General features: G+C 35.7%; 1 protein-coding gene across 2 annotated transcripts in view; it reads left to right on the forward strand.

Annotated features, from left to right (window-relative positions):
* Positions 1–3,361: 3,361 nt before the first annotated feature.
* The window catches only part of ZNF385B (zinc finger protein 385B), a 139,491-nt gene continuing 119,211 nt past the window's right edge, over positions 3,362–23,641 (forward strand). Inside the window, exon 1 of one of the 2 annotated variants that reach the window (XM_067298988.1) lies at positions 3,362–3,435. In XM_067298988.1, coding sequence (XP_067155089.1) covers positions 3,420–3,435 — 16 coding nt within the window. In that variant the 5' untranslated portion in view covers positions 3,362–3,419. Of the gene's footprint in view, positions 3,436–4,123; positions 4,340–23,641 lie in introns of those variants that run through there. The other variant, XM_067298987.1, reaches the window with a different exon arrangement.

Below are 23,641 nucleotides of genomic sequence, written 5' to 3' on the forward strand. Positions count from 1 at the left end.
CGTACTCTGACTCTTCATACAGACCAGTCCTACGATTAATGTGTTGCCATATGATACGAGGAAGTATCACAGGATGATTTCCTGTAAGATTACTGACTTTTGTGACAGTTGCGTGATATTGCTCATAATGACTGCAAGAATCTCATGGGTTATGCATAGGCTTTCACCTAAGACATCCCTCTTGAGGATGGAAGAGTGAAGGAGCTCTTTGCCAGCTATACTGCTTCTCAATGCTGTTTCTCACGAGTCTCCCCTGTGAGCTAGGGACTTACTAACCTAACAAAATAAATACATAAATAGATACTTTTCATTGTGCTGTTGATTTAAATCGAGTCACAAAAAGGATCTGATAAAGCTAGTGCAAGGGAGAAAGTAAAACTATGCAATCTGGGCCATGGAGGAGAAAAAGAGAGCAGGAGGAAGTTAGGTTTCTCACTTTTGGTAATAGAGAAATGTTAGATCTACTTTGCCTTCTTGTGTCATGTCATATTAAAGTGGAAGTCTAGGCATCCTTTCAAGTTAATGGAGGCATGTAGGCTTATAATTAAGGTACTCTAAATTTCCCCTCTAAAGGATCCATGCACTATATAGGGAACTTAAGTATATTAGGTTCCCAAATTAGAAGTCTAGAGTTAGGAAGTGTGAATAATGTCCTCTAGCTATGTCAAATTAAAAGTGCCTTTATGAGGATCTCATTTAGAATAATAATTCATTTTCTAAGCATTTGACTCTTTGTTTATGTTTCTGTGGAAAAATTAAAACGACTGTTGGTAAACACTGAGAAATTGTTTTGAAAATATGCTGCTTTTAAATCTAAACCACCCACCTTCGCCCTGATGTGGATGAGGAAGACCATTTTTATTAAACTGCATAAAGAAAGTACTTTTCCAGGAGATTAGGTCAGTATACCTTTGCAAGATCAATGTTGAAAACATGAGATTAAGGGGTAAAATATGCTCTGTTACAACAGAGTAGAACTGCAGTGCATTACTATGATTTTGGTGGAGTTTTCCTTGGTTTTTAATTGTCAGCAGAATCCAATCCTAAATGGAAGTCATTGTATTTGTATGGAAGTATTTGTATGCAAGTTTGAACTTTACCTGGGCCAAGACTTTGCTTCATCGTCATCTTAAGACTGCTTTATGACAGCTTGATGGGGAGCAGAATTTTTGCTTACATTAAACCCCTTGAACTAGGTCCTCAAATTCTTTATCAGTGTTTGTATTTTATTTTCCTTAAAAAAAAAAAAAAGTCTAATGGATAGTTTGTTTTTTATTATGGAAGATCATTATGAACTGTTGTAGTGAATACTCAGAAGAATGCTAAATGTCAACCAAAAGTAGCTTGAATAAGTTTGTATGCTGAGGAGTCCTACTATATGTGTGCATACACAGCTGTGGAATTAGTGTCCTTCTAACTAGGAAGAAGAGAAGGAGGGTAGGAAAAATGAGTGAGCTTACTCTGTCTTGTGTTATGCCAAAACCTTTTTTAGGCTTGTAGAAAGTCGGTTCCCTTTCTGCCTTCTCCATCTGCTGCCTACAACCCAGCATTTTTTAAAGTAGTCCTACCAGAGCTCCTTTGGGGACCCAGGATGGAGTAATGCCTTAGGGCTGTTGCTCCTTCTGCCCCTTTTCATTATGTGAAAGAGAGGTTGCCTCCTCCTTGTTAACCCAGTCTGGGCAAAATCTGTTTGTTGGTTTGTTTCTATTTTAATTGAAGAAGATCAGATTGTCTCCTTTGTTAAAAAGTAAAACTAATATCTTCCTCTGATGTGATTCAAAAAATGCATTCCCATAATGTATTTTAGATTAGTTGGGAGTTAGCTGTTGAGAAATTGTTAGTGTTTCACTTCTCACTATAATGCATATCAACTTCTTTTCTTACTCAGTGTTCTTCTGAACAAGCTTGTCTTTGGTGGATGGTTCCGCATTATTTCTATCACTTGAGTATCTTCCATAATTTAATTCAAAAATAGTGATATTACATAAGGTAACATTTTTCTTACGGTAGAAACATAATTGATTGCGGTTTTTCTTTCATTGCAGTCATAATTAGTTGCTTTGAAATTAAGAGGATTTATTATATTCTTTTGGTGCGCTTGATATTTCTTAAATGTTGATGATGAAAGTTGATATCCGGTGACAAAGCTGATGTTACAGATAGTCTCTTGCTGATAACTACAAACTGCATCCATAATACTTTGTGCCATCTTTTAACAGCTGCACTGTGAAAGTACTGATAAAAATACTAAAAATAAATAGATGATATGTGTATTTCTGTTACTGTTTAATTAAGGTCGACTTTTAGTAATTGGGAAGTTGCATTAAAGCAGAACACTAAAAAAAATCTCCAATGGGGAGGAAAAAACCTTCTTTTAGAGTTCTTAATGGATATCAGACATCCACCTGTAGCCTCTACTTTTATTCTCTTGGGGGGGGGAAGCATATGGCATTTGTAAGCAAACAAACTGGGTATTTGACTAATATGGAAAAACCATGGTTTTAGGGGTTTTTTTTGGGTGGGGTGGGAGTTTCAACATAAAAGTGGCTACTATGGTTGGCACTTCTTAGCGTTAGTATGCATAAATATAATTTCATATCAAAATCCTCTCCAGAATTCCTTGCTCAGACAATTTAACCTCTCTTCATGGGTCAATTATGTTGCGGTAAAGAAATATTATGTAACACATTAGATAATCCCATGATCTAGAATTAAAAAATACAGTTGAGCATTTACCACACTTTCAAACTGAGAAGGGTTGCAGAAACGGTGATGACACAATTCCTAGTCAGGTCAGGAGTCTCCCTTGTAATTCAGGCAGCCTGGGCAACTACCTGGAGAGCTGCTGAGATCGGTGGAGTTCATGTTGCTGCAAGGGTCTCCACACCCATGGAAGGATGTGACCCACAGTTTATGGGGGTAGGCGGTTGGGTGAAAAGGAGTCTATAAATGCAGGGTGATCATTTTTATTCAGTGTGTATCTCCTGACAGTGATTTTTATAGTATTAAATGGCTGAAACAATAAAATAATGAAGTCAGATTTGTTTATTATTTTTATCTCTTAAATGAAAATCAGATACTTTCTGCTGTCTGGTAAGTATCCTCATCTGGGAACAGATCCTGCCAAAACTTCTCTCATAGATGTCTCATGACACAATAGTATATTTGGATAACTGTACAGGTATTATAATAGAAACTCCCATGTCTTTTTATTTCTTTGCAAACTTAACCTCTTCATGATTACATCTGACTTGTATTACACTGTGTGTTTAAAATCTCTGTGGGTGTGAGTATGCACAGTGAAACATGCCCTCTTACTGTTTTTGCAAAAGAAAACGTGTGAAGTACCTGTAAAGATAAAAAGATTTGTATAGTGGGAAGTATCTGTGGGAGTAGAAGGAGCGTGAATTTAATAAGCCATGGAGATTTTCCATAGTAAGTAATTAAAAAAATCGTTGTCTTGAAAGATAAAGACATGTGGTCAAATAATGTCATGCTTTTTGTTGTTTTTTTAATCTGCTGGACTGTACAGAAGATTTTTGCTAGGTCAGTATTCCAGAATTTTATCTAAATATTTGTGCTACTGTTTAATATATAAACAAATGTGATACCTGATAATAGACTTTGTCAGTTGCGTGGTTAAAAAAGTACTTATTTGTTCATTTGCATAATTGCTAATTAATCTTATTTAGAAAAGCTGTAAGGAATCATTAGTTTTTATTGCAGGATTTTTTCCAATAATGAAGCTCATCACAATACAGGCTACTGATTCTCCCCTGTCTCATGTTCATTGTAGAAAAGACAGAGCTATTTTTAACATTCACACAATCTAGATAGATGATTCTTCGTTCTGTGTGGTTTGGAGCTAAATCTGTAGAGTCTTTCATAATCATATTCTTTTTATGGTTTGTTTGAATTTGATCACTGTGGCTGATTTCATGCATTGATAATGAAGGCTTAGGTTGCCTATTTCTCAGCATAAATTCACCTCAGACTTCTACTTTGACAGTGCTCTGTGTTTCGGTACGCATGAAGATACAGAACTGAAATTGCTTTGCTTTCTTTACAAATGACTCAGAGTGTGCTTGTCCTTCCCTAAAATGTTGCCAGCGTGTGAAGGATTTTCAATGAGCAATGCAATAAGCCGGCATCTGGGAAGGTTTGAAGCTGCACTGGTATAAGAGTGTACTGTCACACAGATGATCAGGGCTGGAGCCAAGTGTCTGTAGCACCGTAGATCATATTGGTCACATACTGGAAGTTTTGTTTATGTAACTTGGTTGCTATTTCAGCTGGTTAAATACTATTGCCATAATGTGGAGTGGACTTGCCAGTAGAGGTAAGCATAATTTTTATTATTAAACTTCACTGAATAGCTTTGTGGTATCATATTAATAGTCAATGCTTACATGTTTGGCATTATTTCTGTATCTGTCATTTGTATTCTAGTTATTCCAGTGGAAAAGACAGCAAAAATGGCAAGGTATATAATGCATATTTTTGTTCTCTTCTTATTTCAGTATTAAAAGGAACTCTGTAAATATGTAGCAAGCTGCCTTTCTTTGCTTGCTGTTTGCAGAGGGCATCTTTACAGTAGGTGACTTTCCTATGCATTTTAAATGGTTTTGGAACATGTCAATAATGGTGTAATTATTGTTATAGAAAGAAGCTAACTAGCAGTGTTACTAAATACCTCTTACCAGAGCTAGCTTTCTGGCTTGTTAAATCTCAAATTGTAGTTATAATAATATGTAAAATGCAAGAGCTGTTGGTTTCTCCGGATAAACAAGAAACTAAATGAAATAAATTGTATACTGGATTTGATATCTTGTGTATGACTGTCATTGTTAATATTAAAAGTTATGACCTGTCGTGCCCAGGGTAGCTTGCAGTAATTCATTCGCACTGACAACTTGCTTTGAGAAGGGTATAAAATTACTGTCGTTACTCCCTAACCATGCTTCAGTTAAATTTGACATTTAGTGCAGTAAGTTTTATTTAAGGGAACAGATAGTGTGCTAAAGGTAGCCTCTGAAGTTCTAGTAGTAAATTTTTAAGCTTGACAAAAGCATTATCGAAAACTAAATAGACTTTGTACCTATGTAAAAAGTTCTTATTGAGAATTTCGCCTATAGCAGCACACACAAAATTATTTAACTTCAGTTACTTATTAAGTGTTATTGTTCTGCTAATATGTTTAGTTTGTGATGTGACCTGCTGTGATTATGTTTGAGTCTGCTGGTATGATTTTTTTTTAATGAAAGAGGAAAGATGTTGAAAAATATTTTATTAAAATGTTGTTTTGCTTGCTAAAAATGTCTATGCTTACTGTGTAAAGACTGCTTTTTTATGAGGAACTAGGGCAGCTCATGTGTTTTCCTGCTAAATTTATTTGAGGCAGCTGTTTTATAGCTTTCAGCTCTAAAGTTATAGATAAGTGTGTATTTGTTTGACAGAAGATTCGAGAATTTCCATTTACTGCCAGTACATGTAAAGCTTGGCTAAGCAGACTGCATCAGGAGCACACACCATTTGTATTAGCCAATCTGTCTTTGCAAGTCCCAGGGCCACTATCTTGCTAGAAGCCACTGTGTGCTTTTGAAAGCATGAAATTAGTTTTATACTGAGCACATGGTTTCTCATTTAGCAGTTTTTTTTATGGTGATGGTCAATTTATGGTTCAGTGCCAGAATTTTGATGTTCTGTCAAAGCTGATTGTTTCTGCTAAGGTGTTCTATGGAGATTAAAAAAAAAAAAAAAAAAAGGCGGGAGAGGAGACCCCAATGAAGGAAAATTTTCCTCATTGACCTAAACAGCTAACGTTTTTTAGTATTTTAGACTTGCTTTGTTTTATAGTCTTTCAGATAATATTCCTAAGCATACATTTGTCATTCATGATATAAAAATATTAACAAATGCGTTGTCACCTTCTTGTACTTCATAGAGAGTTTAGTAATCAGTTTGCTCTAAGCTTCTTGCATGACATGGGAAATCCACTATAGTTCAATATTGTTCTGCTCTGTGTGCTTATTCAAAGATCAAGGACAAAATATACTTGAAAAAGGTGTATGAAGCACCCTAAACATTCAGGGGAGACATTGTCTAGAATTTATTGATCTGTAACTTTTGAACACATTATAGATTTCATTTTTAATTGGAAATATTTAACCCATAGGAGTCAAAATAAAATTTTGCTGTATATTTTTTAAAACCTCCTTTAATACATTTTATTCATAAATTGAGACAGCTTTTTTACCTGTGTTTCCCTCTTGGAAGAGGGAATTCTTATGCTGCCAAATTATAATTTATTCCCTCAGTTGCAGCTACCTTTTAGTGAAAGACTATGATGATTAACATTGTATGCTATTAGGCTTCATTTGGATTACTTTGTCCAAGTTGTATTAACGTCTCCTTATATTAGATATATTCGATAATTTTAATTGTGCTGATTTTAATACCAGGCTCCACAATTTTGACTTGATTCTGCAATGAGCAGGTTTTATGATACAGTATTTGCTTTCTTGCCAAGTTGTGTCTGCAAGAGACAAATTCTGACTTTGCCTCTTGCGTGGAAGATCTGGTGGGCTCTAGAACCAATGCATTTCTGCTCGAAGCGCTGGAGAAAGATCCTGATTGGCTCCCGTATACCTTTTTGGGAAGGAAGAAGCTGGAGGCCATAGCTGATAAGTAAACTTTAAACTGGTGCACCAATTTCAGATTTTTTCATCATCATGGAGGAGGAAGAGAAGTAGAAGCTACGGAGACTACTACTCCTTGTAAAAGACACTTGAAAGGAGCAACAGAGCATCACTGCAACAAAACTCCTTTCTCTAAGCTTTCTTGTTTGGATCAGCCTGTAGTCACGAAATAGCTGCAGATTGACAAGTTATTTTTTTATGTAACTTTAAAAAAATACTGTTGCTGTGTTTTTAGGACCTTTGAATAAATTTGCTTGCTATTGTTCAGTGTGTGTTTAAAGGCTGCCAGGCAGCAAACGTTGTTACAAACATTTGGAAAAGGATATGTCGTGTGTCACTACCATGACACATAAAACTTGTATTGTTTCTCTAAGTACTTTAACTAGTGTGCCTTTCCTTGGCCTTTTATTCTTTTGGGGATTCTTTTATGCATGATTTTCATAGCTATAAATACATGCTTGTTGTATTACAAGTAGGCTAGTTCTTTGTTCCAAAACCTTGTTGTATGCTTTCAACTTCAAAGACCTTGCATTCTCTTCCAAGTGTTGTTATTGCTGCATATTTCCCCTCCTGCCATTTCGTATCGATAAGTAATGAAAGAAGCAGCATCAGGAGTGCTAGTTAGGCTGGACAGAACTAGCTAGGTTCCTGGTAGGGAGCTCTATTTTTTCAAGAGAGTATTTGTATATCGGATTGCCAATTTTCACAGGCAATACCAGCATAATTTCAATTTTATCTCCTTTAGAAAACATGAATATTATGTATTAGATGTTTTGCATGTTAAGAGTGTGTTCAGAGGTTAGCAGCCCTGTTACTGCAGGTTTACTTACAAAGAGCTTCTGAAGGAGATGTGGATCTTGCAACGAAGAGGAAAAAATGGTTAGGGAAGTGGTTAGGATTTGTAAGCAATTCCATGTTGATGGTTTTGTCTTTGGGACCCAAGAATAGTCAAGCCTCTTCATGGAAATCTCGAATTTGCCTTTTTTTTTTTTTTTTTTTTTTTTTTAGTGGGGGTCACTGATTCCTGCCGGAGGAGCTGAGTAAACTGAGAACTGTGAGTTCACTGTAGCAGCCTTGATGTAGCGCTACCTCTGGAGGCAGAGGTTATATATGTTGCCCCTGCCCCCCATCTATAGGCTAAGGGGTTGGTGTTCTGGAGGTCTTTCCTGGAATGTTCAGCCAAGAAATTGTGTGCTTTTTTCATATGCTTTCTGCTCAGTTAGATTCTGAAGCCATGCTCATAATATGTCTTTCAAGGGAAAATGAACCTGTTAACTTCCCTCTTTCACATATGTTGTGTTGGTTGTTTTTGTTGTTGTTGCTTGATTTGGTTTTTTTATTCATGTTTGTTCGTTTGTTTTAAGTGTGAAAAGCAGTTTTTGAGGCTTGAGAAGGCAGGGTCTGAGAAGAGTGCTTTGTAGTAATACCAGCAGTGTGTTCAGATTAAAGGCTAAATTCCATGATCCTGGACCTATCATGAAGAAAGTGTTGCTTTTTGGTTTTGGGGTTTTTTTTGGTCTGTGATTGAGCAGTAGAGATCTCAAGAGGAGATGAGGAAGTTTGTAAAATACTCTAAGAATAGACTATATAGCTGCTTCAAAATAAGGATTGAGATTCTGAACTTCATTCAGTATGTTACAGAAACTACCAGAGTGATATGATACGACTGTGAAAGCTCAGGTGAGGAAACTCTTCTTGGTGAGAAGAGTTTATTTGTGAGAAGTTCAGGCTTTTGACTGGACAAAAATTCTGGATACGATGTGTTTGATGGTGTCACTTGTCATTTTATGCAGTTGCCCTGGACAGCGTGTGGGAGATCTGTGTTCAGTTCCAGTTCCACACGCATGAACTTGAGCCCCACACTTGAAAGACTGGTGGTTGAAAGATGTTTTCAGGTCTACAGAATTCTGAGCTGGTTTTCTTCATTCTGTTGTGTTAGAGCTGTTTCACTTGGGTAATATTTATACTTCATTGGGCTAGAGGAAGAGAGAACAGGTGTCTCTACCTTGCTGAGCAAGTACCTTCTCCTGAACAGAGAACCTGTGCAGGAACTCTGTTTTTTCATGTTTTGTTTTTGTTTTTACATTTAGAAAATTGGATAGCAGCCTGCATAATTTGCTGTAAGGAGATTTAACGTAAGCCAGGGTACTGTTGTTTCAGCTTAGCTTTCTTCAAGCATTCTGTAATAACATAATTCAGAAGTCCGAACTTATCTGGAAGTTTTGGCTTCCAGGTGCCTCCATATCCTTTCTGTAGGATACTTCACATTGGAGGGGGTGGGGAGGAGAAAGGGAGAGAAGAAATCCATGAAGGATGTTCTTAAAATTATTTGTCATTTTTGCTCAGGCTGGATTCTGAATTTTCACATATGTACAGTCCTCCTCTCTGCCTGGAAGGTCTGAAACAATGATGTCCTGAACCATGTTTTGTTTCAACACAAAATGAAATCATAGTTCTAGGAGTGAGCAGTTAAGTGTGGACAGAAAAAAGAAGGCTTTTTCATCAGCAAACCCACTTAAAATAGAACGTGGAGAAAATAGAGGTGAGGAAGATTTCTAGGCTTTAGAGTGGCACATCTGGATAAAGAGTCACAGAAATCACTTCATCAAGAAAAAGCAGACTAGTTGGAAAGAACTGAAGTTTATTGTTAGGAATTGTAATTAGTGTGTGGTGGCCAGCTTTGTTAGTGGTACTGCTGAAGCCTGATATGCCTCTTGTAAGGTTCTGAATAGTGAAAATTCATCTTCTATAAAGTAATAATTGTAGAAGACTGTTTTTAAGGAAATATAAATAGCACTTGGCATCTATGCACCCAGGTTACTTCTGAAAATAAGTTTTGCACGATTCAGTCACTTAGGCTGGTGAGCAAGACACAGATTTTCAGAAAAGCCAAAGTTAGAACACAAGAAGTTTATTTACTGGGGGATTAAATCATCATGAAAACATCCTCAGTTTTTCCTATTAGACATGGTTAAAAAAGAAATGTTTATCTGAAAGTGTTGTAATACCAGATTCATTGTTAATAACTATTGACAACTGGCAGAAACAAGTAAAAATATTGCTGTCCCTTCTTCATTTTGTTTATCATTTGAAAACATTAGATCATTTTAATAATTTATCTTCTCTAATAAACATTTCTCCTTCCAGGAAAGATCTTTGTTTCTTTTTCTTTCCTCCTTCCTCCAGACACTGTTAACATACTTTGTTTTAGAGAATATTTTTTCATATTAGTTTTGGTGGAAAAAAAAATTTGTTGATATTATTCTCTTAATTGTGTAAGAGACTTCTGCTCTGGAATCATTGTTATTGCATGGTATCTATGCAGTTGGTATCCTTCTGTAACTAATATTTTTGAAGTGGTTAATCAATAAAGGTTAAACCCCAAATTATAAGGTAATAATTTACTAACATCTAATGAATTAAGTCTGTAATCTAGTTATCCTTTGTGACTGAATATTCTTGTTAATACCTGAATATTTGGATGACAAACTTATTTACTTAAATGCTGTATAAATCCCCAAATTCTAGAGGATTTTTGTTGCAAATAGTGTTTGGTACTTAAGGTGTTTCATATTGTTCACTAATATTCTACAATCCTGTGTTTTTTATCATTCAGTCAGGAGGCAGAAAAAGCCTTTTGCTATATTGATATATCAAAATATCTGCTAGCAAAGAAATAAAGTGAGAAAATTAAGAAAAGTATAATTTAGGGAAGAAAAGAGTTTGAAAGGTATTTATCCAAACTATTAAATATTTGTGAAAAAAGATTTTTGACCTGACATAATTTCATGTGTGCCTTGCTAATTATAGTTTGATAATTGTAATTTCTAATTTCTAAATGGATATCACATTTGTAAATACTTTTTGTTTGAGCTTTTACCAAAAATCATCATGTTGGTGAATTTCCAGTGTCCTGCACTTCACAGCCTGAAGCAAATCTATATCATCAACCCTGTATTCTGAACAGAGTTGCATGGAAATGTAAACCATGCTTCCCTGGTTTGTATAGCATTCCAGCTATTGCTAAAGCCATGGTCACTGTGCAAATGTGGGGGACAACTTCCCTAAAATATCATTGATCAAGCCCAAATTTACTAGAATCTTCTGAGAAATAAAATGGGGGGGGGGGCAGCAGAACAGCATGAGGTATTGCAAGAACGGAGAAAAATCATGTTGGATTTCCATGCTCTGAAGATGCTCAGCAGTCTAAATACACAGCTCCTCCTGCTCTCTTTTGTGCTCATGCTCACTTGTCAGAAAGTGCAAGTTCTTGGTGAAAAGGGAAAAGTTTGTGTTAGAGCTTTTAACTGTGATATACCAATTAGGTCAAGAAGTAAAATGAAACAAGAGGAAGGAATTTGTGTGAGCACAAAGCATTGCTGCATCCCACCCTGTCCAGCCGATAAAATTTTATGCCTGATAGGCATGTTATTAGATAGAGCAAAATTCAAAAGCTGAAAAAGAGCTTTATAAATAATAATTGTGTCAAATGATTTAATTTTTTTATTAATGTTTCAAGTAAAACTTTCAGCCACCTTTACTGAAAGTTGTATATTTTTACAGTGAAGTTTTGTCGATCTCTTTGCTTGTTAATGTAGGTTTCTCTGGGTAGTTGTCTTTTATGTACAAGAAATACATTTGAAGGTCTTAATTCATTGAAGACCAAGTGTTACTGCAGAAGTCATAGACCTGTTTGAAATTGCGGTTATGCATTTCATTACACTTAATCTGTCAAGACTGCAATGGCAGAAGGAAAGAGCAGGTGCCTTCACATAGTTTTAGACAGTAATGATCCTGTCTGTTACACTTAATTCTATTGGGCATCTACTCTAGGAAGACAAGCTATTTTTGGTACTCAAAATATGTTTATTTTGCTTAAATTCTTAGGGGGTGACAGAATGACAAAAGTATACTTTCTGTGTTAGACCAAATGCAGTTATTTTTCATACTTTTACAGTTTTGCTTCAGAAATGCTTGTTATGATCCAGACTTCAAATTAGTGGATGAATTGTGCAAATAAAGCGCTCTCTGCTTTTAAAGTATTCCTTCCTTGTACTCCTTTCTTCATTTGAAAACCTGGGATTACTTTTTAAGATGGTAAGCAAACTATTCTGGTTGCCTCAAGTCAGGCCTTAAAGTAATTTTAAATCACTTATACTAACAAACACAAAAGCACTTGAAATTAATGATGTCAGATGAAACTAGTGTCTCTACCTAGAAATGGACTATAGTTTGGTTAAAATTCTTTATACGTTTTATGTTATTAGAATTTAGTGTTTTTCCATAAAGTCAAGGGAAGAAGCTTCTAAAGAGTCCATATCAGAGCTAAGATCAGCTTTCAGGTGTCCCTCACTCTTGGTCTAGTGGTATTTTAGTCCATCATCATCTTATGTTTGTTCCTGCAATTCCAAGTTACAGTGTCCCTGTCTTCCCTTTGTAAGCTTAGTGCAAAGCATCAAAGTTACTTTAACAGTTCTAAATAACGAAGATTAAAAATCCAAATCACAGAAATGTTCATTCGTTAATTGAATGACTATGGTGTGGAGAACGTAAACGTGTGTCTCTGCTGATTGTTGATTAACAAACTGTTCTACGCTTCTGAAGTCCATTTATTCTATATGAGATGTTTTCATTCTCAGAACTGACAGTTGTGTACTATGGAGAAAGGAACAAATTCAGTCCCTGTGAAAGAGGATATGCTTCATTTGTACAGCACTGATTTCTCTATGGCAAAGGCACACTACTGGAAAAACGTAGTTTGGAAAGACTGAATGGGATATCCATGTATGTGATAGGGAGCACACCTGAAACTTGGGTGAAAAAATGTCAGTTTTTATTCTGTCTTGAATGCATTAAAAACCATGTAGCTAGAAATGGTATATACCATTGTATATGTCATGTATATGTGTGACAAAACAGCAGAATGTGATGGTAGCTGAGTGGTGATAATTTGCAAAAAATTGATATACTGTTGTAAATGCATTATCTATCCTGAAATCCATTTACTTGCTGTACTATTTTCTGGGCTATATGTTGTTTGAACACATTTTCTGCCTACCTCTACTAGGGTTCTGTAGTCAGAAATTCTGTTTTGCAAATTTAAGGTCTCAGGTATAACATAGGTGTTAAAGCAACAACCAGTAACAGTGCAGACATGCAAAAGAGGACTGTTTGGGGAGTCTTGTATATCATGATGGTCTGTCTTTTGTTCGTTCTGTCTGTCTTTCTCCTTAATGCTGAACGTTAATGGAACATGACTACTGTTCTGGTGTGGAGTGATCCACTGCCAGACTGAAGTTTTTTGAAGAGACATTTACCGATAAATTGAAAATAATGAGAAAAATGGAAGTCAATGTATTTGTAGGCCATATGTTTTCCAGCCTGATTTTTCTGATAGAAGCAAAATCAGAATCAAACTTGTATCCACTAGGATTCCTAGATTTTTGAGAACCAAAAGAATCAGCAAGTCTTATCTCCTGTACAATACTGGACAAAATAATTCCTTCAGTAGAAGCAATTATTCATCCCTAGTTTGCCAGTGCTTGCTGTTAAGTCCAGTAACTTTGCAGTTGAACTGTAATACATTATTTAGAGAGATATCCAATTTCAATGTAAGGATTTCAGGGGTAAATTTGCATCTTAGATTGCTAAATTTTTTGAGTAATCAGTTGCTTCTTCAGTTAAGAGCTGCGTTTTAATCCCAATTTGAATTTTCTATTTTTGAACTGCAAGGTATTGTTGTGTCTTTGCCTCCCTACTATTATTAGATATATTCTCCTAATAAACTATTATTAGATATATTCTCCTAATAAAATGCCAAGGTAGCTTGATTTAAAGATCGAAGTCCAACACTCTTTGTATTAAGTGAAAAATTGCAAAGGTCATGTAACATTTGGAAAGAGTATGTATTTCTCTTTAATAATATGGTTCATATCAGTAGTCTTAATGACTGTGATAAGTCAGAATGACAACCTTGCCTCTACAAAAATGGAAAGGTGAGACTTGATTTTTGAAGTCTTCACTACGTACTCTTTTAACAATAAAAAATATGCTTTCAGCCGGAACTGAGTCCATAAATCTCTGTTTCTTAGCATCTAGTTAGGAGCATGTTACTAATGCTTCTCTAGATTTTTCTGGACTTCTACTGTTCTTCTCCAACTTCATCTGGATTGTTTAGAAACAATATCATACCCTATTATATTAAGACTATTATCCTTGGGATGTCTTTAACTTATTTGGAGTTTGTCCCAAGTACCAACATTTCAATCCAGTGAGAGAAATGTGAAGCCTTTTTCTGTAGTTTGTGGGAAGAGTGGAAGCACAGCGTAAGCATACTAATTTCTTTGGATAACTAATTCCTTCCTGTTATACTTAAGGTAATGCTTACAGTAGCTGCACAAAACTGCCTGGACAAGATGTCATCGTTAGCAGGCTTGCTTCTAAGCCTGTGGCTGTAATTCAGAACGTTAATCTTTCTAGTACCTTGCAGGCTGGTCTTCAGGTTTTCCGACTCCAAAGAGCCTGTTGCCAGAATATGGTCTTTTTCTGATAACAGACTTTTTCCCAGAGAAGTAGGAGTGAAAAAGCTGTATGAATTTAAGTACTGCTTGGAATTTTTCTGTGATTTCTGTATCTCTGGAGGACTTGATCTTTCGGTGTAAGAAGCTGCTGTCTCTACAAGCTCTTTTCGCTTCTGGGTCAGAATGACCACCAATCCATACGTTTACCTGTATCCAACATAGAAGGATTTTAAGAGTGCAGGTCAGAAATAAATTCAAAAATGCTTTACGGTTTTGTATTTTAAGAATTGAAAATCAGCATGTAGGTTGGATTAAAAAAGGAAGTTGTTTTGTAACAGTTTCTTACAGTGGAGAAACTCCAACTAAGATAGAAGCAAACTTCTTGCCTTTCTGTGTCTTTGGATGTCTGTGAAAGTTAGTCACTTCTGAATAGCCTACTTTTTTCTGTCAATAAGCTCTCCATCTAGTTCCCATTACTGAAGGTAAGTAATTAGCCATGGTTGTGTTTTTTCTGAAACATGATCTTACACTCTTGTAGGATAAATTGAATAATTAATATTTTCATTTTATGTGATTATGTGCTGGTGTTTCTTCCCATTCTTTCATATTTTCCTCTGTGTCAGAGTAACTGATTTTTCCCTATAGTGAAGTCAAAAATTTCCCTGCTTTCCTGTGACTTGCATTCCTTTAGCTGCAGAATTAACTTAAGTTTAATGTGTAAATTTTCTTATAAATAACCACTGAGGGCTTCCTCCTCCCCTACCCCCCCCCCCCCAAACCTAATGTTGCCTGTGTTATGCTTCATCTTTCAGCACTGAGAATACGGTGTCTGAGTATTTTGACGTACAGTGGTTGGAAGTTTATAGTCACTGATGAACAGAAAGGCTTCTTTTTTTGGTAAATAGCTTGAACATTTGTAGAATGTGAGAAGTTGGCAAGAAAATATTTTCTTCTCAGGTAGTGAGCTTGGCTTGGTTCCTCTAAAATGACAACACATACAAGTTTTTTCTTCTTTGTCATCTGTCAGCCACACATACATCTGAGGCTTCTGATCTTTGGTTTAAATTACTGTTAAGTTTTTATTATAAATGTGCTACCTGCGAGAGCAAAAGGCCTATCAGCAAATATTTATTAATGTTATCTTCTCCCAGGCACATTTGCATAGTAATTTCTTGCTAGATTCTGTGCTCCTGGTTGTCAGATTTGCACTGCTTCTTGTCACTTCCACCAGAGGGTATTAAAAATAGTAATAAGAATTGGAGAGGACATGGAGCATGGAGGCTTAATAAAGTGCCTTCAAAAAAGCCAGAATGGGTATCAAGAATTATAATGAAAATATCTGCCAATGAATGTCTAATAAGGGAATCTATTGTATGTACGTACTGTATATCTTGATTTCAAGATGAAAAAGTCATATAGTTGTTCAGTCTAGTCTTATGTCAAAAAAAACTTTAAGCAAGACTTTAGATTGCTTTTTTTTTAAGCTAATCTTAAGCCTTGTCTTGGCAAAAAACCGATCATGATGATCTTTGCAAATGAGAGGCATTTTTCTCAGACCTTATTTGTTTTATGTCATAATAATTAACTGAATGATTATTTGTATTGCAGACATGTCTAAAGATTCACAGTTCCATTCTGCTGGACTTATATGAAATTATGGGAAAGACTTTTGCATCTGAAATTTTAAAACCTGTTTTGAAACATAATTCATGAAGACAGCAGAGCAAATTGGAATAAGAGAGGGATCTAGAAACAATTACTTTGCCAAAATCAAGTGATTATCTTGATGTTTCCCATGAAAATGAATATGTTTTGGCAACACTACTTTATATCATCATAGAAGAATGGATAGCATACAAAAAAGATCAAGCAGAATGACTTACTGAAGGTTTAATCTGTTTTGTTGCATATTAAATTAGTTTGTTGCCTTAGGGCAGTCCTTGGCTTGGGCAGGGTTGCTTTTTTTTGTGGTCTAAACACAATGTAGCTGATCGGTTAATGAGACAGCTATAAAAATTTAGTGTTTTTCCTTATACAAATTGCTAGTTGTTTCTTTCCATTCCTTGCAAGTAAAACTTGGCCATAAAGGCATCTCCTTTTCAAAGACAGGAATGAATCAATAAATCACTCTCAGAAAAAGAGTATGCAAGGTAACAGGCTATGAAGAATGAGATAGAGAGTTAGGATATAGCTGGTGTCTTCCTAGGGTTGTGATGTCCAGGGCATGTTATACATGCCCAGGTTTCCAGGAGTCCAGTTCTAAGTCTGTGATGTTAAATGCACAGTGTCCAAATCTGATGTGTTCTGAATGTTGGTAACTTCTTTTAAAAGAAGGAACGTAAATATTTAATTGCAAAAATCAGGAGGTTTTTTTAATATAAATTTGTCTCTGGGATAGGCGTGGTATAGAAGCTACACACCATATTGATTAGTGATCCTTGCACCCTGCCTGTTCTTTTCATCTGTCGCGTGCCGTTAAACCACCCCTGGTTATGATACGTTTGGATGATGTTACACAGTTGATGCATATATGGAATTTGCCTGAGATTGGTTTCCAGATTTTTGACATTGGCTTAATGTTTTACATTTTTGGTTGGGTGGAAGGGGGGGACACACTTTTGGTACAATTCTGCGTATACATTTGAGCTTAATCAGCGCTACTGGAACACAGTTTTCATAGAACTTAAGTATCTACAGCAGATGATCCAGGAAGTTAGAATGACCACTGGTAGGGCTATACAATATGTCCAGGATGTCACAGTAATTGGAAGGAGCTATTAGGAGAATTTTTTCCTTCAAGTTTGGCACCTCTTTCTTAGTGCTCAAGGAGGGATTTAATTTCTTAAATGTAGGTATATGTTGCATGAATTATCTCTTTTCTGTTGTTTATTTAATGATGAAGGTTGAGGGACACAGCCAATTTCATATTGCTGGATGACAGGAATTTAGATTTGCTCGGGTGCTTTCTGACATGTGCAAATGAACCATTTCTAAAACATTCATCATCTTAAACTATATTTTCTTGGTTTTATACGTCAGATTTGTTAGCAAAAGCTTGCACATATGAATTTTTTGATTGCTACATGAACAAAGAAGAAGCATGTTGAAAACCTCAGTAAATTAACGTCTTTAAATGACTTGTAAAAACTTAAAATAGAAACACATTGAATCTTATTTTTATTTTCCCATTACTGAATTATGTTTGCCTTGAGCCTCTTCCTTGAAGAGAATTAGCTGTACTTTTTTCCTTCTTATGTCTCACCTGGCTTTATGTGGAGTAGTCCTGCTTTTGGAGGGTGTAAATGACTTCTTTTCTTTGTTAGATGACTGAGTGTAGTCTTCTAGAGTTCTGTGAATCAGTCCAAGGAATATATTTGGCATTGCTCCAGGTGGTGAACACTTTGAGTGAGCTGCGGCAGTGCTTCAGGAAACATGGAGCTTGCAAGGCTCACTTTTCCATTGGCTGAAGCAGTAGGAACATCAGCTGGAGTCATTAACATCTTTGTCTTTAGGGGTGCCTGTAGCTGATCTGCCTCCTTTACTGGAATGGGCCACTGAAGCCAGTAAATAAGGCAATAAAATATTTCACAGCTAATAAATCTTACACACCAAAGGAAAATAAGATCTAAATGGTTCTAAGAAGAACACGGTCCTTTCAAATGTTAGAAGATGGAGGTCAGGTAGAAGGGCATGGATAAAGAAAAACTGTGCTATTTTTATAGGAAGTGGTAAAGATTGTATCACAGGAAACTTCTGAAATGCTTTTAAACATTGCAATAATGGAAAAAAAAAAAGTAAAGGGAAATAGTCCTAAGCAATGTCTGAAAGAGAAAACGCTTAAAGTACGTGAACGTAACTCAAGGAAATACCTGAGTGCAATAACATATCCCAAGGAGATAGTGGAAATAAGCAGAGTACAGTATTACAGAATTTAAAAATAAGAAATCAAGTTCTGCACGCAGTTTTATGGGCATGTGGAATTGTTTCAAAGGGTATTTCTTCATAACTGGGCTTTCAAGAATAAAGACGTGACCTCATCTGTTATTAAAGCTATTGTTCATATTGTGATTTGATTTTTCAGAATGGTTTAGTTATTAGTCTTTCATCCAATGGGTTAAATCAGAAGTGTTTCAATTTATACTGTTTTTTATATATATATATATATATATATATACTTTTGTGTAATATACACACAGTAGATTAAAAAAAAGTATAATTCCAGAGTACAAAACTGAGGGGGAAAATGGTTGTACTCGTCTATTTGAGCAGTGATAGAAGATTTCAGTGAATTATAATGGATTTAGTATTATATGTATTCATAATGTGAATATGTATTCATATATGTATTCATAATATTCACAATATGTGATTCTCATTTGAGTTTATTTACTATTGTGTCTAAGCTTTCTCAGTGGAATTCAGGACTATGAAATTTAGCAAGAGTGGAGAAGACATACTAGTTGAAGTCACTGAGAGATGGATAATACTTAGCTGTCCTTTATAAAAATAATTACAAACAGCATCTTAATTACAGCTATTCAAAAACATGGAAAGCTTTTTGTGACATTAACACACATTATTAAAATAATTGTCCTGGAAGAACATCTGGAAGTGTTTTGAAATTTAATAGTTTAGGTCTTTGACCAACTGAAAACTTGAATTTCTAGGGTAGTCTCAAAATAGCCACTTTTTTTTTTCCAATTGTATGTTGTAACTGTGAAAACTGTTGTTTTCATTTGTTGGTAAAAATGAATTTGAATATATCTGTGTGTTGTGCTTGTGACATTGGATTTTTGGATTGTTTTTCCTAGCTTGGTGACTTTTATGGCCCCCATCAGCATTCACGTCACTCTTATCATGACTGTCCGTCCAGAATGACTACTTGACTACAGTTGTCAGCATCTCAGAGGATAGCTTAGGCTCATATATGCCATTTAGAAAACTCCTTCCCCATAGTATTCCTTGTGAATGACGATGGTTTCAACTTACAGAGTGTACATTTGGTGACTGTTATTGTGGTGTCTTTATACTCTGAAGGATTAAGATGGTCCTTTGCTGCCGTTGTAGAGGCACTGTCTGTCTTCACTGTTTAGTATGTTAGATAAATGCTTTTCTGTTTCTCTCCATATGCAAGAGATTGCACAGCAGAGAGCATGATGAATTAAAAGCGGCACCTGCTTCTCTGTCTATGTGAAATGACCTGCGTCCAGATGATTTTGTTTGGTTCGTGCTTTCAAATAAAACCTGCATCTGTGCTCACTGCCATGAGTCTAACTCTTTGGCTAGTTGATTCTTTTTGGAGAGGTGATTTAACACTGCATAGTTCACAAAAGCAAGTGTTTTTTGTGTTTCTTTTGTTTTGTTTTTTTTACTGTTGTCTTTTCCAAAGGTTGCAGCTAAACAGAATGATGTTGAAAACAGAAGCTAGATAGTCTAATTCAGCATCGGTGGCAGGTGTTGCTGTCTATTCCTCAAATGGTTTTTACAAAGTGTCATTAAGCTTAGCCCACAAATGGCTTGCAAGGGTTAGCACACTGTGGTGGCGTTGTCCCTAATGAGGTGGTGTTGATGGTACTTACTGTCTTTATACAGAGTACTGCTGTTCTAAATGTATTAAAATGTTTTGCTCTTGTTTACATAGTTTGTTTTTATTTTTAGCATGTCCTATGTAGCTGCCTGTACAGATGCTCCCTGTCCTTCAGTTATCTTCTCAACTTAGCAACTGATTAAAAGAGAATTATCACTTGCAAAATTAGATCTGTGAAAAAACACTTTAGGATTGTTGAGATCAAGCCGCTACTTCGTGAAACTCAAGCTGAATTACAGTGTTTATCTTATGAGCAGTATTAGCACGGTATAGATGTTACGCAAGGATAAACTTCAGTTTATGACCACTGCCTTCATTAGTTTTTACATCTTCTCTCTCTAAGGTAGAGTTACATATCCACATGTCACAAATCTAGGATTTTGTATTTGGGCCTCTGAGATTTCTGAGAAGTTTGTAAAAATCATATGTTGCCAAGCAGCTTTCTACTGAGGTGTGTTTCTGGGAAGTTTTCTGTGGCTCTCTTGTTTTATCTAGCAGGAGTCTAGAAACAATTTTCACTCCAGAAATGTGTTGCTGATTTCCCTGTTCAAGATGGTAGCATACCCAGCATTGAGTCGAGGAGCTTGAAACTTTAGCTTTTAGGAAGATTGGACTTTCTTCAAACACATATGGAAAACATCAAGCTCTCTTAGTGTATGAAGATTAAATTGGCAGAAACCTGTAATATAATGCAAAATCATGCATTATGGCTGAATTAGGTCATGATTTTTTCAATCAATAGCTACATTTATTTGTGATAGGCCACAGTAACTACTAGTATGATAATCTTATCAGACATAACATTGATGCCACACTGCATGTTGGTTTGCAGTCTGCATTTTAAAAACTTGTTTCTTGCATAATAACATGAGTCTCTGTATTCATCTGTTAACATGGAGTATACCTACTTGATTTTTTGGGGAAATTACACTTTTTTATTGTTGAAAATAAGGGTATTAACTTTTGAAGATTCGTATGAGCAATACAGGTATTAAATTAGCAAAGCCAGGAAAACTCAAGGTAAGCTTAGTATGCTAGTTCATCCTAGCATAACAGTTTAATGGTTAAGCTAAGTGCTGAACACTTAGGTTTGAGCAAGGACTTAATTTGTCAAGGAGTTGAGTTTATAGGCCAGCAGAACACTTAACTATATACTTAATTTTAAGTTTTTAAGTAATAGACTTGATGATTTGTAATAAAACACAGGCTTCTCTTACTTCAGTGAGTTAAAAGCAGTAAATCCTTGTAGCTGGACACATCACCATTGGTACTTACTACCACTGGAATTGTCCTTTAGGACAAAGTCTGGCCAGCAGGCTTTTGAAGGAAGCCTGTGTGTATGTAACTTATTGGAGAAGGTCATGCAAATGCTTGTATTTCTGGGTTTTGCTCTGCTTTTTGTCTCTTTGCTTTAGCTTAACTGTTGCAAGGCTCTCTTAAATATTCAAACACTGAAGCATGTTCTGAGAGACTCATCAGGTGCTCTGCTTTTATTGACATATCCCTAGTAGAATGAGGGAGAACCTGGTGTGCTCAGTGTGTCATACTTTGAGACTCCTTGGAACTGGTGTAACTTCATTTGAACTCGGATTGTATCGCTCACATCAGTCAGTTAAGTCTGCTGAGTTGTGAGCATTTTAATATCTGTTTGTTGCTTAGATTATTTGTGTTCATGTTAAATGAGCAAGTCTTCGATGTGTGATTTCATAGAAATACGCTATCAGTAACTGTGAAGGATTAACAATAGATGTGATCAAGTTCTACCCAGTTGATGGAGAATCAACCTACTTTTAACGTGTTTCTAGATTCTGCCTACTTTCACTTGCCAAATTTGTTTTTTAAAAAAAGTTAAATAGATGAATTTCTGCAGAAGACTATAAAATTTTAGATTATTAATACCTAATAAACCTTGACTTGTGTTATTTTGTCTCAATGTATCTACAGGACTACTTAAATGCAGGCAATATGTTATCTCTTTTGTAGTTACAGGCAAGTTTTGAATGTAGCTGATAAAAACTGAAAGGTTTATCTTTTTTGTTCTTATTTAGTGACAGACTCCCAGCTGTATCTAACTTTGTTTTGAATAATTTCAAAAGAAAGAATGGAACTTCAGTGTTGAAGTTTGCATTATATGTTGAAATAATGAGTTTGTGTTCTGTATCGATATGAATGAAATATGAATGGACAGAGCATTCCTGTATGCTTCTCTGTCCTTGCATATATACCAAAATCCACCAAAATTCAATAATACACCATAAATTGTATTTGTGTGCACACTTTCTAGCGTATTTCCTTGTCACCCTCTTCCCTCAATAAACAGCATTCATATTTATCTTTTCAAGTATACATTTCTCAGAGTAACTTAGGTTTTTTTTGAATGCAGAACATTCATAAGACTTTAAATCCTCACAATATTAGCTGTGCAGTTACTCTGGAAAGTTCATTTAGTGTATAAACATTTGCAGGCTTTAGGACTGAAGTACTGAAATCTGACTCATTACCTCCGTAAGATTTCTGTAGTCAGTGAATGTTTGGCTGATTACAATTTCATAGCATTTAGAAACTTTCTTAGCTCTTATTCCTGAAAAAATCTACAACAACTTAATCCAGATTAACCAAAGGGGAGCTAAAAGGTTCTGTATAGTACTTAATTATCATCTCTCTTGGAAGCACAAATGTGAACAGTATATTTCCATTCACTTACTATATTTATAACTTTAAGCCTCTGAGAGTTTCAGAAATCATAGGTTTGTTATGTTTCCCTGCCAGCATGTGTAATGCATTGACATCTCTGTGAATCACAACAAATAGATGAATTTATTCTTTATTTACAAAATAAATTTTGAATACCTTTCCCATTTCTGTGCCAGTTCAGTGGTATCCAAATACCTTTTTTGGGATTGTTCCCCTTGTAGTTCTTGCTCTTTAAAACCAGCTTCTTCCTACATAAAACACAAATGTTGTTTTCTCATACTGTATATCCTCCCATATAAGTAAAATCTGAATTCATTCATATGTATTACGCTATGTTTTCATTTAAATTTCAAAGTTTGTTAGTATACTCTTTGTAGCATGTATTTGTAACTCTTTTACTGTCGCTTAAGTAAATGTCATTAAATTAAGCAAGCACTTCACTGTTACAGATTGTGCTGTTGAAAGGATAGGGGGGAATCCTCAGAGTAAAGGAAACAACTTTGAATTAAATCATCCAAAGTTTGTTCATCTGCTGTGTAGGTTAACCTTTCTTCATTTTGCTTTCAAGTTTTCACTTTTGGTATCTTACCTTTATGTGCAATAACTTCAGTATCCTGATAAAAATGTTATGATGGTGGGTTTCTTTGTCCCCGCCGTTTAGTAGTGATTGTAGGTGTGCATGTTACTAGGGTTTTAGCAGGTCTGTAGCGGGTTTCAGTCAGGGTTTCTGTTGTGCTAGGCTCCCTAATGGCGCAGCGTACAGGACAGTACTGATCTCCTGATCTACAGTGTAGTTTAAAACCAGGCTCGGTAAGTGTGGGATTACAGATAGTGGGGAAAGAACAGGGTTATAGGCCAAAATAAATAGGATTATGTAGAAAATACCTGGTGTTTATACAACCCAGATATGTATTGCCATTGCTTTTTCGCAAGCTGTACAGTACAGATAGGTTGAATATTAATCCCCTTTCCAACCATCTACTTAACCATTAAGAGTTGAGAATTTCTTTAAAATAATCCTTAGAGGTTTATGATGGCAAACAGGATGACCATGAGACGGAACAGCTTCAGGTTAAGGGTTTGCGTAAGGGGTGTGAGAAACAAATGCACCGATGTTCATGTTATCAGTGGAAGGATGGATG

This window comes from Apteryx mantelli, chromosome 6, assembly GCF_036417845.1.
Source record: "Apteryx mantelli isolate bAptMan1 chromosome 6, bAptMan1.hap1, whole genome shotgun sequence".
Taxonomy (NCBI): Eukaryota; Metazoa; Chordata; class Aves; order Apterygiformes; family Apterygidae; genus Apteryx; species Apteryx mantelli.